The sequence below is a fragment of the Pelecanus crispus genome, chromosome 6 (genome assembly GCF_030463565.1).
Source record: "Pelecanus crispus isolate bPelCri1 chromosome 6, bPelCri1.pri, whole genome shotgun sequence".
Lineage (NCBI taxonomy): Eukaryota > Metazoa > Chordata > Aves > Pelecaniformes > Pelecanidae > Pelecanus > Pelecanus crispus.
In genome coordinates, this window is record NC_134648.1 from 11,886,234 (window position 1) to 11,902,625 (window position 16,392).

Below are 16,392 nucleotides of genomic sequence, written 5' to 3' on the forward strand. Positions count from 1 at the left end.
TACCTATAGGTGTGTGTAAACAGGCACTTCCAGGAGCATTTCTAAGAAGCGACGCTCAGAATGTCAGACCCATCATTGCGCCTGACCAAAAGCAGTCGGCACACGCAGGGCTGGGGACAGGGGTGCATTTTCTTGGCTGGAGAATTAGAGCGGACACCACTTGCTGGGGGGTGTAATAACATAGGGAACGGTCACGCAAAAAGGGAACTTGATCTTTTCAGGACAAGAAAATGGAAAAGAAATATTTGTGGCATTTTAGATCTCTGTTTTCTCATCTAGTGACTCAAAACCACAAAACCTTTAAAACAGACATTTAGGAGACGGGAAAACAAGACAGTACGAATAGAAGCAGCAATCGCTTCTCAGGCTTTACTCACTCGTTTGGAGTTTTCTTCTCCAATTCTGATACTTATTGAACGCCGTGGAGTGAAAACTGTTGGCTCTCTGTAGCGCTGAACAGAAGCAGAAAAGACACCCGGTCAGCTAAGGCAGCAAAAGCCGGAGAGCGAACACGGCGGGGGAGGCGGGGGCAAGCACTAGCCAGGCGGGGGGCTGGCTCGCCGCCCAGGCGCCCCCGAGCCCGGCCGCTCTCCCGCCGCGGCGGCCGGGAGGGGGCAGCGCGCAGCCGCCGGCCCGGGCAGGGCCGGGAAGGGCGGGGGAGCGGCGGCGGCGGCGGCGGCCCGGCTCGGCTCGGCCCGGCCCGCCCGCGGAGCCCAGACCAGCACCGGCTCTTTCCTCAGCGAAGCCAGCACGGGCAGAAGGGCAGGCAGGCAGGCGGGGACGGGCCGAAGGGGTAAAAACGTGTTAGGGGTGCTAAAAAGCAGCGGGGTGAGGCCGCGGAGCTGAGAGGGGGGCTGCTCCCCAGGACCCAGCCAACCCGGCCGGCATGGCGGGGAGGAAGGCGACGGCAGGGAGGAGGGTGACAAGAGCAGCCAGGGCTGGGCAGAGCATGAAACTGGGGAGGAAAAAAGGCCAAACCCCTTGGGCGGCTGCACGGGGTCGCACGCCGCCGGGCAGCCTTTGGGGTTTGCTGCTGTCCTCTTTTTTGCCCTAAACAAGGGCTTCGTTATTCAAGAGTCAATTTAAATTGCTGTATGACATCTCCTCTTTTCTGTTTGGATTAAAAATGCATATATGGACGTGGGGGTGGTGGGAGACGGGAAGAAACGAATGCGCATGGCCTTTTACTTTCTGCAAAACCATTGCTTTGGCTGTTTCTAGCACACCTTTTAGTTTTGACCCTCTCCAGCTCCAGAAAGGAGTTTCCACGTGGAGGCAGACTGTTCCTTAACCTCTCCCTGCTTCCCTGCTAGCTATATCCTTTCCTCCTTGTGCTTTCACTGGATGCAAAAACTTTAAGCAGCTACTGATAGAAATACAACTTGAAAACTTGAATGAAGCAGAGCTCTCTGGTGCCTGCCACCGTCACCCTTGCTCAGGCAACACTGCAAATATTGCATTGGCTACTCATATAGCATGCTATAGTACTCATAACGTCCAAACCTTTTACTGGTGGGAAAACGTTCATCCCACCCCTGCAAGCAAAACACGAGACACAACTACTCCAGGTTACCCTGCAGCATGGAAATGCTGCTTCAGCTACAGCACCCAAAAGGCAGAACCCCCCCCTAAAAAAGACACCGTTAATGGGTGCAACCTGGCCACATTGCAGGTAACAGCCTCCACTTCGAAACCTCTCCCCCCAACCCTGACTTCAGCCCTCAGGAGAGGCTGCTGGAGCATCCCTGGGTTGGGACACTGCTTACCATCGGCAACTTTGGATGTTTTGGGGCCTTCCTCTGGTGCCACAGGGCTCCTGGTGAGTGATGCCCACCTCCGCACGGGGCTCGGGCAGGCGGGGGGCTCCGGCAGTGAGGTCTGTCCTTCACTCACCTCAGAGTTCGACGAGTCGCCATTAAAATCAGACTCCAGCTCAGAGCTACCGGGGAAAAAATGGGTGAGATGGGAAGAAAGTGGGACATGTCAGAAGATGCACGGCATGGAGATATTTATTCCCCTTCAGTGCAACAAGCACCATTGTCAGCCCTGACAGCCATGCGGGCCGCAGAGAAATAGATGTTTTGCAGCCAGAGCTGACATCCTTATTTTGCTTTTTTCATTGTTGTTATTACAGGACTCTAATTTGCAGTAGGTGTTACAGAGCTGAGATATCCCTATTCCCATCAGACTTCTGCTGCCTGGATTCACTACGTTCAGCACTTGGAACCAAACTGGCATTGAGAGAGACTTGGGGTGAAACACTGCACCGCTCAGTTAGCAGGGACGGGCCCTTCTGTCCACACGGCTGTACGAAGATGAAGAAAGGGAAGCAGCAGCATCTGCAATGCCGTAATCCACCTAGAAGCAAGGCATGAGGGTCAAAACTCTATACTTTTCACCTTTTTCCCCACAGATTTTTGGAAGTAAGAGGCATGCCGTAGGGAACTCACAGGAGGCCAAAGCCAGGGCAGCCTGCTCTGACCTCAGGGTGGGCTTCACCTGCCAAGTCAATACAGTTATTGCTGGACCTCGCCTCATCTCCCATCTGGGACCTGGAACCAGCTCCCGTCTCCGGGTGGCAGCAGCTGCCGAGTGCCTGTCACCTGGCAAGGGGCAGGGGAGGCCCAGCCGCTCCTGCAACGCAGATGCCTCTGCACTGGCACTGCTGGCAGAAGACAAAGCCAAGGAGGGTGAGGAAATGCTGAGGGGTGGGCAGCTCTCCTAGCCTTCAGCAGTTTGGGGAAACCCATGCTGGAAATCATGCAACATCAGCCATTTCAACCGTGAGCAGACAGATGATGGCACACTGGCATCCACGGCTTGGATAAGATGCCTGTAAAACTCAGGTATTTTGTTATTCCAAAACTTGGGTATTTTTGTTACTGCACCGGCATCATTTCTTACTGTGTGTCGGGCACCTCATGGAGCCACGGGGAGGGTTTTGGAGCACAGCGAGCTCCTGTGCTTGGTCCTGACCCCATTTCTGGGTGCTGCGATACAGGACGAGGAGGGACCCTGGAGGAGAGGGGTGAGCACAGCCACTGGCCCAGCAAACAGGGCTTAGGCAAGAAGTTGGTGGAAATTGTAAGCATCAGTCTAGAAAGGCGAAGACTGAGTGAAGCTCTGTGAACAGCCTTCAAACATGCAAAAGGCGCCTGTAGGGAATAAGGAAGCAAGGTCTTCGGGAGCCACTGGGACAGCCCACTGAACAGCGAGCGCAATGAGGCACCTGAGTTGATCACAGAGGCAGATTTTGGCATCCCCTTCTTTAAATGTAATTAAAAAATATGCCACACAAACATATGTGAATGGCACATACGTCATGATCTTGCCTCTGGGCAGGAGAACAACCGTTCGAGGTGGTTATTAGTCCTTTTTTTCAATAATCATGGGATTTCTTTCATCTCTAAAGGCCAGACTGTAGGGAACAGGCACTTTCAGGCCTTCTGATGTGACCGCATTCCCACTGCCATAAATAAGTGTGCCACCATTCCACTCAGCCTATTTTTAATGCAAACAATACTGCTAACTTAATTCATAGATTTATTGTGATGATTAACAGCTCTACCTTCAAAAGCTTACACCATGAGTATTCCTGTTGGCGTGGCAGGAGAAAGCTCTTTCGTGTTTATATAGCGCTGCCTTGTAGAAAGTAAAGATTTATTGTAACAGCCCAAGGCACAGCCCCAGGAGGCAGGAGGAAGAACTAAAGGAAAGGCTGCGGACAGTATAAAGCCAGGGTAAATGCCGTACGGGTACTGCCCGCCAGTCCTGCACCCCTGCTTCGCCCAGTGCTGGGAGGCCGGGGCCAGCAAGGCAGCGAGGATGGGAGCACAGCTCCACGTGCGTTGCGCTCGCGGTAGGCTGAATCAGAGCGACCTTCAATTTCACCACTAACATGTACTTTTTAGGTGTCTTTCAAGCTGTGTCAAGCATACAGATCTACATAAAAAAATACATGAAGTCTTTGATAGCTGAGATGCTTTGTGGGTGGAGAGATACCACACTGAGATTGGGCAGAACGCCACACAAAAGAAAAAGAAAAAGACCTGCCATTAACATTGATTGATATATTTCTGTTTTAAAGAGCAAAATGTTTATTTGCCTTGGCTGGCAAGGATGTAAGCGCTATAGTATGAAGCTGTTTCTCTGATCTGTGCTTGATAGGTGGTCATTACTCACAAGTACCTAAAGCCTGAACTGCAAAGCTCTGTCACCAAGCCGCTTTTTTTCCCCGTCCCACCAAGTGCCCCGTGGCCAGCTCAGCAGTGCCATTTGTCACTTGCTATTTCTCTCGTCCCCCCTTTCTAGGCAGGGGCTGGCGTGCCGGAGCGGTGTGAGGTGAAGGGCACCCGAGCTGCCGCAGCAGCGAGAGGCTGGCCTCAGAGCCACTGTCACCAGCCACGCTGGTGACAGACGCGGCGTCGCCCCTCGCGCCGCGTCCCGCTGGCAGGGAACCGGGGGCCTCGCCATCCAGCCATGGGGGCTGCCGCAGGGAAGGGAGCTGATCCCTCAGATCAGGGGGATTAGTTGACTCCCATTGCTGCCCGGGCGCCACGGGGGCACCACGAGCCAGAGGGTATTAGCGAGGGATACAAGCACACGCTCCACAGCGGGGTCTGTCAAACAGGTAGGAAACCCTTCCCCAAGCTCTCCATCCCCAGGGAAGAGGAACCCCGGAGAGGCTCATCCTTCCCCAGAAGAGCAGCCAGACCCATGCGGCAGAGAACAAATGCCATTTAAAACCACTGCAGGGAACAGCAGAAAGCTGCGTTTCTAAAAGCATTGCTCCCTACAATCTATACACAGCACCACGAATAAGTGTTTAAAGGATGTCAAAAATCTGAATGAGCTTCCTTACAGAGCAATAGCTCTGTGTTTGCAACAGTTGGCTTTGGGTTTGCCTTTTTTTTCTTCCTTTTTTTCCCTCCCCCTCTTCTTTTTTAGTTCTCAAGAAGAAAAACTGCTTTACTCGGGAGATACCAATCTAATCTTTAGACAGAATGAAAACCCACAGAATCCTGCCCAGAAAGCCAATACATTCTCATTTGTACGCAGAAACTGGGCTTCCTCTGACAGCTCCCCAAGGTTCATCAAATTTCAGATTTCTTAGGGGTGGGCAGGCCCTCAAACGCCCTGGGAGAGGCCTGGGGTGCGGAGCTGCAGGATGATGCCCAAGGTGGGAGGCGGCCACGTCACAGGATGCACCTTTTGCCACAACACACCCACTGCCCTAATCCCTGAACCGACATTTTTGGTACACAAAGTGAACCCAGGCTGATCAAGGCAATGTTTTTCTCTCTGATTCAGGCCCCTGCGTGGGATGCAAATGTTTGAACATTTCCTGCAAAGTGAGTCATGTGTCTGGGGGATTTATGGCTGCGGTAAAGAACAATTGTTATTCTGAGCCATTTGTCTTTTTCTTCCCCCCCCCGCTCAAGTTGTACATACATTCAGTACTATATTTTGTTATATTTTTCCTTAGTGTTCCAGAGAAAACAAAGCTCGTCTTATGGGTTTTTTATAGGCTTACTTTTTAAAGTAAGTATTTTAAGGTACCTGCTTGCATCACTGGTGACCATGACTCGGATAGCGAGAAGATTGTGCTCAGTCATCTCCTCCTCGGGGATGACCCTCACGGTGGCCCACTCGGGGGAAGGGGACGAGAACCAGCTCTCCAAGTCACGGCGCTCAGGGATGCTCTTCACCTTCTTTGGGGAGGTGGGCTCGTCGGCCGCAGGCAGGCAGTGGTCTGGGAAGGCACAAAGGCGATAGCAGGGCATTAGGGAAGGATGGAGTCCAAGGGGGGGACCTCACCCCCGCATTTGGGTGGTCTTTGGCCATTGCTGGTAGTTTCCATGTGGGGCCCCATGCTGTCCCCACAGGCGCAGGTGAGGAGCCTGCACCAACAGCCTGGCATAGCAAGAACATTCCTTCGACCCAGTACAACCCTGCCGGGGTTCATCAGCTTGGATGCAGAGAGAAGGAAACTTCAGGGGCAGCCTCAGCTTTTGTAGCAGCAGGTCCTTGCTCTGCTCAGCAGGACGGCTGTCAGGCTGGTGGCAGCAGCAAGACATGTGCCAACCACACCGGTAGGGATCCATCGTCTCTTGGAAGGCCCCTGATGTATACGTGCATGTGGCAGGAGGACCAACCTTGTTTGGGTGGCTAAAACTTCAGCCTTTCTTTGTGAGTTTAGGTCAATTTAGGACAGTGGGAATGAGCAAAATAAACACAGGCTCTTCAGGTTATTTTTGAGTGTGTACAGCAAAAACAGACACTGATTTGGGAAAAGCAGCAGCATCCCAGCAGTTAAACAGCACCATCCCTCACATTCAGGCAGGAGGAATAAAGAATAAAGCCAAGTTTCCCCTCGCTTAGCCCAGGTGATGCAGACAGAGCCAAAGACAGGAGGTCACCTCTCTGTGAAATCCTTAATTTCTGAGCAACCTCATCGATCCACAGCCTCCTGCACAAGCAAATACAAATGCATCAGCTGCACAAGTCCGCCTAGGGCTTGGTGCAGAAGGGACAAATGACAAGCTCCGGGAGAGTGGCTTTGCTCAGTTCACCTCCCATGTGTGGCGCTTTCGCCACATTTAATTCAACACCGTTGCTTCTAATTTACACCTGTATAAGTGGAAAAAAATCAGACCTGGGACATGGCTTATTTTCTCATCTATTAGAGCAAACTACCTAGTAAACATCAATTAAACTCCTCTTTAACTTGCAGCTCCTCCATTTATTGTAGGAGTGCACTCACCCCCATCCTCCACCTTGCAAGGGTTTTTTAACTTGAACACCAAGCGCTTGCAAGGGTTGAACGCGGAAAACAAACCCGCCAGGAACAAGAGCGCTACAAGCAAATCCCAGACGCATCAGGAGGATTAGATACACTGCAGAGCTGGAGCGCTGGCGCACGGGACCCTCCAGAGCAGCGATTCCCCAGCTGCAGTCCCTGCGTCTGCCCCGGGCTGTCGCACCCGAGAGGCAGCGGCCACGGGCACTGCTGCTCCTGGGAGCAGACACAGGAGGCATTGCAGGTGTGCGACCTGCATCGCACCGAGCTCTAACCCCATCTCGGATCGCTTGGTCCATCCACCGCTGTCCCCTCCCCCCGGTGCCATTTCTGTGGTGCTGTGAGACAAAGGCCTCAAAACAAGCTGTGACAGCAGAGCTAAGCCTTCATTTTGCACAATTCCAGTAGCTCCCAGCCTCCCCCAGAAAAAGAAAACTGGTGTTCTGAGCTTCTGCAGCTCTCCCAGTTGTTTGTGCTCACCCGCTTTCTAGGTTTGACAATAAGCACCACTGAGGAAAGCCCAGCTGCTGGTGGCAGGGATGACTGCTCTACACGTACAACTCTTGTGCTGGCCAGGTGAAGCTCCCTCACTTGCGCTCACAGACCAAGTAACATGGCTTTGCAGTCTTTTTTTTTTTTTTTTTTTAGTATTTTTATTGATTATGCTTTTCCCAAGCGGCACAGAGCATTGCGCTTTTCAAAAGGCTGTGGCGAGCTCTGGTTTTTCACCCTTCATAAAAGTCAATGTATTTTCTTGGCTTGAAAACTCCTCAAGACTTCACTGCTCACAAGAGTTTTGTGTGGGTTGGGCTTTTTTTTTTTTTTTTTTTTTTTAATTCTTCTACTTCTATATACAAGAAGCCAAGGAGGAGTGGCTTGCTGCTTTTCCAGAGCAAGATGCTCCCATGTGAAAACACATGCTCAGGCTCTACATCCAGCTCACTAGCACCACAGCAGCCACATGTTTCTTGACCACAGAGATTTCATTTCCTTCGGGAGGTGGAGGAAATTCATGCCCCTCTGGTTTTTATGTCTGACTTCTACTTTGGCCCAGCCAGGCCACCCACCCCAAAGCTGCTCACGGGCAGTGCACAGCAAGCCCGGCGGCGTTCAGGTGGCAGTGTCGGAGTCCGCGGGTCAGCAGGGCACGGCTGTCCTTCCTCGCACAGGGACATGAAACCCTCCTGGGAACGGCCCCCTCTCCCCCAGAGCTGGGCTGGACCATGACGTGCCATTTCTACTCTCCAGAAGCAAAGTAGAAAGCAGTATTGTGAGCCAATTCGTAAAACCTAAGTCCTCCAACTCAACTTTCTCCTTAAAAGATGCTGCATTTTCTATGAAAATCAGAGCAAGCAAAACCAAACAAAAGTTTGCCAGCTCTGCGTATAAACTTTGTACCCATGCTGGCAGTAAGCACTGCCCGAGGTCACTGCAAGCGGCTGTTAAAGTCAGTTTTGCCATTTGCTTGATTGCACGCTCAGTACGTATTCCCTTCCCCTCCTGTGCATCAATGCTTTCCCCGCCACGCTAACAGGAAAGAGGAGAAAACATGTTTATGACTAACAGACACACAGCTGGAGAGCATCGAAACCCACAGACAGACAGACTACCTAAAACAATTCCCAGCGTGGTTCCTGAATACGAACAGATTTCCAGTCAAGTCCCTCTGCAATGGCCTGTTACACACCCAGTTTTCAATCATGAGAGACATAATAGTCAGAGCTGGTGAAGGACCTCAGGATGTCATCCAGGCCACTGGATGACAGTGACGGATGGCACAGTCACCTCTCTCTGAAGAGTTATATTTCTGTTCTTGCTTTTTTTTTTTTTTTTTTTGTATCATGGTATCTCCCCTTCCTGAATTCTGCACATAGAAGCTGACCCTCTCAGGAATCTGCTAGGCACCCGAGTCCTCTCTGAGCAGGATAAGTTTGCATTCACAGCGATAGTAATCAGGGTTAAGATCAGCATCCACCTCGATCTAGTGAGAGATGTCCCTGCCCATGGCATGAAGGATGGACTAGACCTTTAAAGGACCCTTCCAACCCAAACCACTCTAGGATTAGAAAGCAAACCCACTCCTTACTAACATTCTGTGATTCTGATTTAATCAATATACGTATCATGGCATATAAAGTTGAATAAACTGTATTGCACTCAACTGCATAAAAGTAGAACCTGGACTGCCTTGGTGTTTCAGCGCGTGGGATGCCCACGTGTGCACATTAACTCAAACACTGGTTTACACATTCTGCAGGACATCCAAAAAGATTAAAGTTAGTACCGCTGTTTCTCATCACAGGGCTGCACCTTGGGTAACAGGCTCAAACAGGAGGCAAAATGTCCCAGACGCCCAAGTGTCAGGGTTTTTTGTAGGCTCTGATGATGTTACACAATTTGACTGGTCTCTTCTAAAAAGCAGCCCCTCCTGCAGCGCCGGACCAAACCCCCAACCCCACAGGCAGGCGCTGCGTGGTGAAACAGCCCGACGGAGCACTTTGGGCTCCCACAAGAGAGAGATTTCAATCCCTGAGAACAAGACAGGTACGGACCAAGTACAGAGAGCAGGGACAAGCTGCTGTAAAAACCGCAGAGGAAGAGCGTGGCCAATTCAAACAAAAGTCCGGAGGCTCCGCAGGCCTGGAGCCCGCCTGGCAATTATTACCTGCCTCTCCACAGCAATGCAAACAAATCCAATCAGCCATCAGCTGTGACTCCACCACTGGCTATTGCTGCCATTAATTTTGAAGGAGTATCAAAAAGGAGAAATATGATTTAAAGAAGGAATTTAGAAAGCAAGCCGGGAATTCTTTAAAGGTCTTATTTTGCACAAGAAGATAAGAAGGGCTGTCTGAACTAATTTCTCCTGAATCACCCCAAAGGCTGAGTACTTACACGAAGGTGAGGCATACTTTTATGCTCCTGAACAGACGCTAGGCTAAATAAGAAGCAGCCCTCGTACCTCTCCATTCCAGCCGGGAGCCTCGCAGCATTCCCTGCATCCTGGACAGCCACCCATCCTTGCAGCACCGGCAGTCAGGTCCTCAGTGAGATGTCAGCACAGCAATGCTGAGCGGGAGGACACTGATTTTTTGGAAATCTGACTCCAGGGTGGAAACCAGGCTCTAAACCTCAGTGCCCTGATTCCCATCACATTGCGGGTTGAGACTTAAGCACCTCACACTGGCACCTCTAGCCACCATTGCAATTAACTGGTCACGCAGCGAGCTGGCTGATAAACCGGCCCTTGGGGAAGAGGCAGAGGGAGCCTTGCCGGAGGCTGAGCTGTGCTCAGACAGGGGATAAGCCCAAGTTGCTCGGCACTTCTGGGCACATACAGCAGCCCTGCTGCTGCCCCTCCCCTCTGGGGAAACTCAAGCACTTGCAGAAGGATTGAGGTGGACATTCAGCTCCTAATTTCCCACATAAGCTCCAAGATACCTAATTTTGCTAGTGCTTGAGTCCTTTCATGAGTCTGTGCCTGGCTGTACTTACCACATTATCCCACTTCTTCACCAGAAGACACAAAAATGGCATTATTGCTATTTCCAAAGGGGAAGGGGCACATGGGTGGACCAAGCCACTCGCCTCGGATTACGCAGGCAGCCTGTGTGCTGCAGGCACCTCCATGGCCAGCCAGCGCTCTCACTCTGCATCAGGTTTCCTCCCCAGGACAGGAGATTTTCTACTAGAAGCCAAGAGACTGAGTCAGAGGAATTGAACTTTACAAGATAAACACGCACAATGTAAAAGCTAGAGAGGCATCCGGTCTATGGGACAGAAAAGGGCACAGCCCGGTTTCCTGCCGATGGGAACTGGTGCTGTGCCACTGACCTCCATGGGGCAGCACCAGACGTTATCAGAGGAGAACCCAGTCCTCAGGAAACAGTCACTCAAAATAGCATTTGCGTAAGATCTGACTTCATTTCCATCACGCTCGCTTCAGATTTCCTACTATCTATGTCTCAGAATGCTAAAGACCTCCAGCAGCAAGTACGCCTGCTCTGTAACAGTTTGGACTGGAGTCCCTACTAATCCTTTGCCAAAACGTTCAAATAATTTACCCGGGGGGGCATGGACAAGCAGTGCATGGGGAGGCGTTAATCTTAGGTCACAGTCAGCCGACCAGATCCGTCATGCGAGTACGACTGCAGGGACAGGCAGCACACGCCACAAGTATCTTGCAGCACGCTGCTGGCCATTTAAAGTGGAAATGTCCTAACAACAACTGACTTGAGTTTTTTAGGTGCTGAAGTTTCCTAAGCTAGTCACTATGAGTAAGCCAGGGAGCTGATGTGCCAATTTCCAAATCCTCCATGTCCTTTGGTGCTTTCCTGCACGTGCCTGAAGGGAAGCGAGCAGGCAGGGCAGCCCTCCCAGCTCTGCTCAGACACGAGCAGCAGGTCCTCCACAGTTGGCGCAACCCGGTGTTTATGCTCTCTGTTTTATGGACTACACTTGCACAACCGCAACTTGCTGTCTGAAGGTCTGGTGGGATTAAGAGAATTTAAGTTTTCCAATCCTTAAATTGTCGTTTACCTCCTCCTTACTCCGCTGTCATCCATATATTGTGATCCTTCCTCATCCATCACGCTGCCCCAGTGCTTTGTTTTGGCCACACCATTGCCTTTTTCATTAATCTCCCATTCTGCTCTCTGCTCTTCCCTGCCAAGCACACTGTGCCTTGCCTAATTTATCCCCTGCCTCCTGGTTGCCTTTCCCCAGCTGCTCTTCCCAGCAGGCTCCCGGGTGCTCCCTTCCCTCCTCTTCCAGCTCCAAACCCCGACAGCCCTCACCCAGTTACATGCTGGCTCTGCTACTGAGCTGAGCAGTTTCTGGGGCTGGGGACACGTTGCTGGCTCAACAGCAGGCGGCCCTGGCCCAAGGCAAGGGCTTGGAGGGGCTCTGCTCATCAAAGCAGCGAGAACAGCTTTGCGGTACCAAAAAACCAACCTCATACCTTCTGCTCCTAAACTGCGTGACAAAACCACAGGTCCCAAATGGAGAGCGGAGCCAGGCTGGGTTGAAGCACACTGGCCAGTGGCTGCACAGCGCGGGCAGGAGGAGGTGAGGCTGTTCTCACCCTCGCCAACCCAAGGGCACCGAACATACCAACGAAGAGCACGCTGCAACATGGCGTGGTGTGGGTGACTGGCCTTTGGAGAGTGCGCTGCCTGCCCAGCCAAAGCCTGGAGTGAGTTTATTTGCTTTAGTCCCAGACTGCAGCCCAGAAGGACAAAAGTGTTGGTTTTTTTCCCTCCACTTCAAGAAAAATCTGAGTTGTTGCTCAGGTGGTTTGGGTTCAGTTCCTCTGTTACGTACTTTCTTGAACAAAATAAACAAGTTCCTTTAGAGGAATCTTCCAAAGGATCCAGAAACTCAAATCCTACTGAATTTGGGAAAACCTCTATTTTAATCTCTCTATCTTCTGCTGTCCATGTTCACAACAGCGATACTAATGCTTCCTCCTTTCCCTGCTTTGCCACGGTTGCTGGCACAAAGGGCGACTCGGGACTTTAGGAAGTTGTCCCTTATGCAGAGTTACAGCTAGAAAACCCAATGCATAGATCTAAAGCCCTTAAATACAGATTTTGCAATGCATCTTATAATGTGGAGCAATGCCTAAAATACGGGTGCATTCATGTCAGCAGTCACAGCTCTGTTCACAGAATAACCCCAGGGCAGGGACGCCCGATCTCGATGGCGTGGGGCAGCACCGGTTCCACACACAAGCTCTATCGCCCAGCTCTTCACTGCAAGTGCCCCTCCTCAGCCTGAGCTCTCCTGATCAGAGTCCTTGATTGACTTGCATTGAGAGCAAATAACATGGCTTCAGGATTTTTGGGGGTTGGGTTTTTTTTATGCAAGCAGTGGAGCTGCCTTCAGTTCTTTAAACAGCAGAATGACAGTAAGTGATTTCAACAGAACAATCCTGTATTCATCTGGCCCTCCCACTCAAACACAATGAAAAATTCAGATACACAATTTCTCCTTTGTCTGTATTTCAAAGCCCACCTCATCCTCCACGCACTGGGAGAGAAACAACTGGTTTCCTTACAGGGCAAGGATTTAGCTAAACCATGTGGTAACTGAGAAGTATCCTTAAAGCTTCATCTGCGGGGCTCGCATCAGGGTCAGTGCTCACCCGGAGGTCAGGGCTGTTCAAAACTCGCTCCAACCTACGGGCTTGGCCAAACAGCCCCTGCAGACCCCACAGACAGATGCAAACCTCTTTCCAGTAAAACACACTTTTATTCTCCATTAAGCGTCATGCCAAGTTTTCCCAATTCACCAAGGGTGCCACCTCACCCTTGCATTTGAGAGACAGCGATTTTTGCGCCAATCTCAAATGAGTCAGAGACGCAGCCGGTGAGGGACAAAGACATTACAAGATTTCTGCAACGCTGGGAGGGTTTACAAAACTTGGAGGTGGGCCTTATTGCAGCTGCACAGATATGGTCAAGGAATACAAATCCTCAGTTTTTCCCCATAGCACCAATAATCCAAACACCATGGTCATTTACTCATGAAAGGTAAACTAGCAAGACCATTAGGACAGTAAGACCATCTTCAGCCAGTTTGCGGCTTCTGGGTGGACTGGCAGTTCACCCATCAGACCCAGCAGAGACCGCGGCCGAGTGGACTGGACTGCTCAGGGAAGTTTGTACCGAGGAGCAGAGAAGGCAACAAAGCAACCCAAGCCTTTTGGATGGCATGGCAAGGCCAGCATGGCAAGGCCCTGTGCTGGACTGCCAGCCTGCACCCAGAGCCCCAGCCCTTCCAAATCCTTCACCCCGCTGTAGGGGAGGACAGGCTATATGAAGATGCTCCCATCTCAGTATGGCCGCCAAGCAGGAGCCGGGCAGGGCTGGGACCTTGGCAGGGGCCTGTTTTGAGCTGATTGTCAAATCTGAGAAACAAACTGTAGTTTGTTTATGGCTCGGCAAAGTAGCAGTCTCTAATTAGGAATATAATTATGGGTTTTGGAGGTCCCTGTATATACAAGTCCAGCAGCAGCCCTCCTGCAGGAGTTCTGAAGAGACCTTTCCCTTCATCTCACTGGAGATGCTCTCCCTGGCTGAGCCCTGCAGAAAGCACACAGGCTCAAGGCAGCTTCATATTAGCAAAAAGCATGCAAATTCAGTGTGGCAGTTTTACTCACTGAAAGATCATTGTAACTGTGATTCTCTCAATGACAGGCTTGTAAAATTCACACGCTTACAGAATAACATCCAGTGATGATCCACCATAACCTAAAAAGCATTTTTGCCTCTTTTTTTTCTTAGTTATTTTTTGTACCAGCAACCTCAGCATTCTGGATGCATTTCAGCATCTAACAACGCCTTCAAGCAGCACTGCTCTCCTGCAAAGGCTCTGTGTCCAGCGGGAACAGCCAAGAAGCGAGCATGGTGGCAAGACTGCATGCGCAGTGCCAAGACCCAGCTCCACAGTAGGGACAGCCCTGCAAGTCATCCTGAAGTCTAGAAACAAGGATGGAGAAATCTCTCAGCATGCAGGATCGTCAGGGATCTCAAGGGCTTGATCATCACTCAGGGATCTCAAGGGCTTTTGTAAATACCTTGGTTCACCTTCCTCCCTCTGGTACAAGGGCAAAGCTGACAGCCATGCATTGCAGTGGAGAGGTCTTTCTTGTCTGTAATATGCTGCATATTACAGGCATGAGCTACGTGAATATCCTGAAAGCCCTGAAAGCCCTGAAAGCTTGCAATTAGTTTTGTTAGTCATTTTCTCCTGGAGTGATTTTAAGGCAGTTTATACCCACAGAAATACAGGGCAGGTCCCCCCACCCCAAGCTACCAGGCACCTTGCGCCGGTTTTGCTCAAGCTAAACAGGAGCAGCACGGCTGCACGGGCCCATCGGCCTTGCGTTGGAAGAGAGCAAACCTCTCCTGGCGTCACAGGGCGTCACTGCCAGTCCCTGCAGGGACTGAGGGAGGGTTTGCATGGGGCACTGAGCTGCACAGACCCAAATCCAGGACTGACGCTGTCTCACTGTCTCAGCACCACCATGCGCTGCCCGGCATGGCCGGGCCATGCCAGCTCTACTAGACCGCTCTGCCAAAAAGCTCGAGCTCAGATTTTTGAAAGATCAAATCTCAGAGCTGTTTACTGCCCCTCCGTGACTAACAAACTGCTAAACGTTGTCTACCACCAGGCAAGATCCCTCTGCTACTCCAAAAGAGATAAATGCATCATCACATCCCTCGTCCTGGTCCCAGGGGCTTTGCCAACACACCAGCCCCATTTAATGAGGGAAAGGTGCTGAGTTACACGCTGGTGACTCATGCACACCGTGCCAATTCAGCGCCTGCACGCAGAAGCACCGAAACCTTTTTTCATGTTATGCCATGCTTGGTGGTGCAATTGCAATGGGTTTTGCTTAGCTGATGAAAACACCATGGTCCTGTGACAGCCCCTGGCATGGGTCCCCTTCAGAAACCTGCCCGGGAGCGGCGTGCCACCGCACACGTGGCGAAGGAGAGGCCCTTTCCAAAGGGGCTTAGCGTCCACCCACCCGGGGCTTTGCAGACGGCTCTCGGCACCTTCTATGATTACCATTTATAAGGCGCTGAGCACTCCAGCGTCGGAGTGCCCCCACCGATAACACCCAGGCCAACGAACAGACGTAACCAGGAGATGTTATTCATATTGGTGAATCCCACTTGACAAGTCAGCCTGACTTTCTGTACGGGCTGCCGCTCCCGAGTCATCTGCCAAACCGGCGTCAGGCAAATCACATTACTGTGACCTGACAAGGAGATGACAAGGGCTTGGGAACCAGCCAAATTTGGGCAGAGCCAAGCCCCCGCTGGGGGCAGCTGGGCCGGGTAGGCTGTTTTCCCCCCCACCTCGGGCAGAGCACGCGCTGCCCACAACGGCACAAAGCCTGAACCGTGCCAGACAGCGTTCCCCTCCCCAGCGGGAGCGCTGGGCCAAGCGCCTCAGACACCGGCTGGCTCAGGGCAGCTGCGATTTATCAGCTTTGCTCGGGAGCGGCAGCTCTGTGCGTGCCTCTGCCCGTCTTGGACAAAAATGGTCAAAGATGCTCTACTGAAAAATCCCCAAGGCAGCTGCAGCAGCCTCCCCATCAAGTCAATGCCACTGTGCCATAAGCGGCCAGCATTCATGTTTATCCTCCCCTCTAGCTGTTTTTAAGTCATGAGAGGGGAATTAATTTTTAAGCAAGGTACAGTGAGAGGTCCCATGGTATTTCTTGGCTAAGGTGAGTCAGACCAAACGGGAGCCCCGCATGAGCAGAAAGGGGGAGAGAGCCTTGCTCAGCTAACCAAAGTATGAAAACTTAAACTAATACCAACCCAGAGAACATTCCTGAAGGCAGATGAAAAACAGAAAGACAGCCAGGAAACAACAAATTTTAAAGTGGTATCAGCCTTTCTGCTTTGGGCCACAACACACCCAGCGTACTGGTGGTCAGGAAGAAAGTTCCTGCAGGGAGGCTGGTCCAGAAAACACCCCCGAGAGCACCGCGGTCCTTCTGGCTTTGTGGGGCTCCTCACACCAAACACAAGGTCTGATGGCTGATCGGGTGTTGAACCCCAGCTGGGCCCTTG

General features: G+C 51.5%; 1 protein-coding gene across 2 annotated transcripts in view; it reads right to left on the bottom strand.

Moving 5' to 3' along the window:
* MICAL2 (microtubule associated monooxygenase, calponin and LIM domain containing 2) overlaps nucleotides 1-16,392 on the bottom strand; it is a 108,395-nt gene that overhangs the window by 28,756 nt on the left and 63,247 nt on the right. For both annotated transcript variants that reach the window (XM_075712349.1, XM_075712350.1), the window contains 3 exons: nucleotides 5,560-5,752; nucleotides 1,767-1,939; nucleotides 378-452 (listed from right to left, as the gene is read on the bottom strand). In XM_075712349.1, coding sequence (XP_075568464.1) covers nucleotides 378-452; nucleotides 1,767-1,939; nucleotides 5,560-5,752 — 441 coding nt within the window. The remainder of the gene's footprint in view (nucleotides 1-377; nucleotides 453-1,766; nucleotides 1,940-5,559; nucleotides 5,753-16,392) is intronic.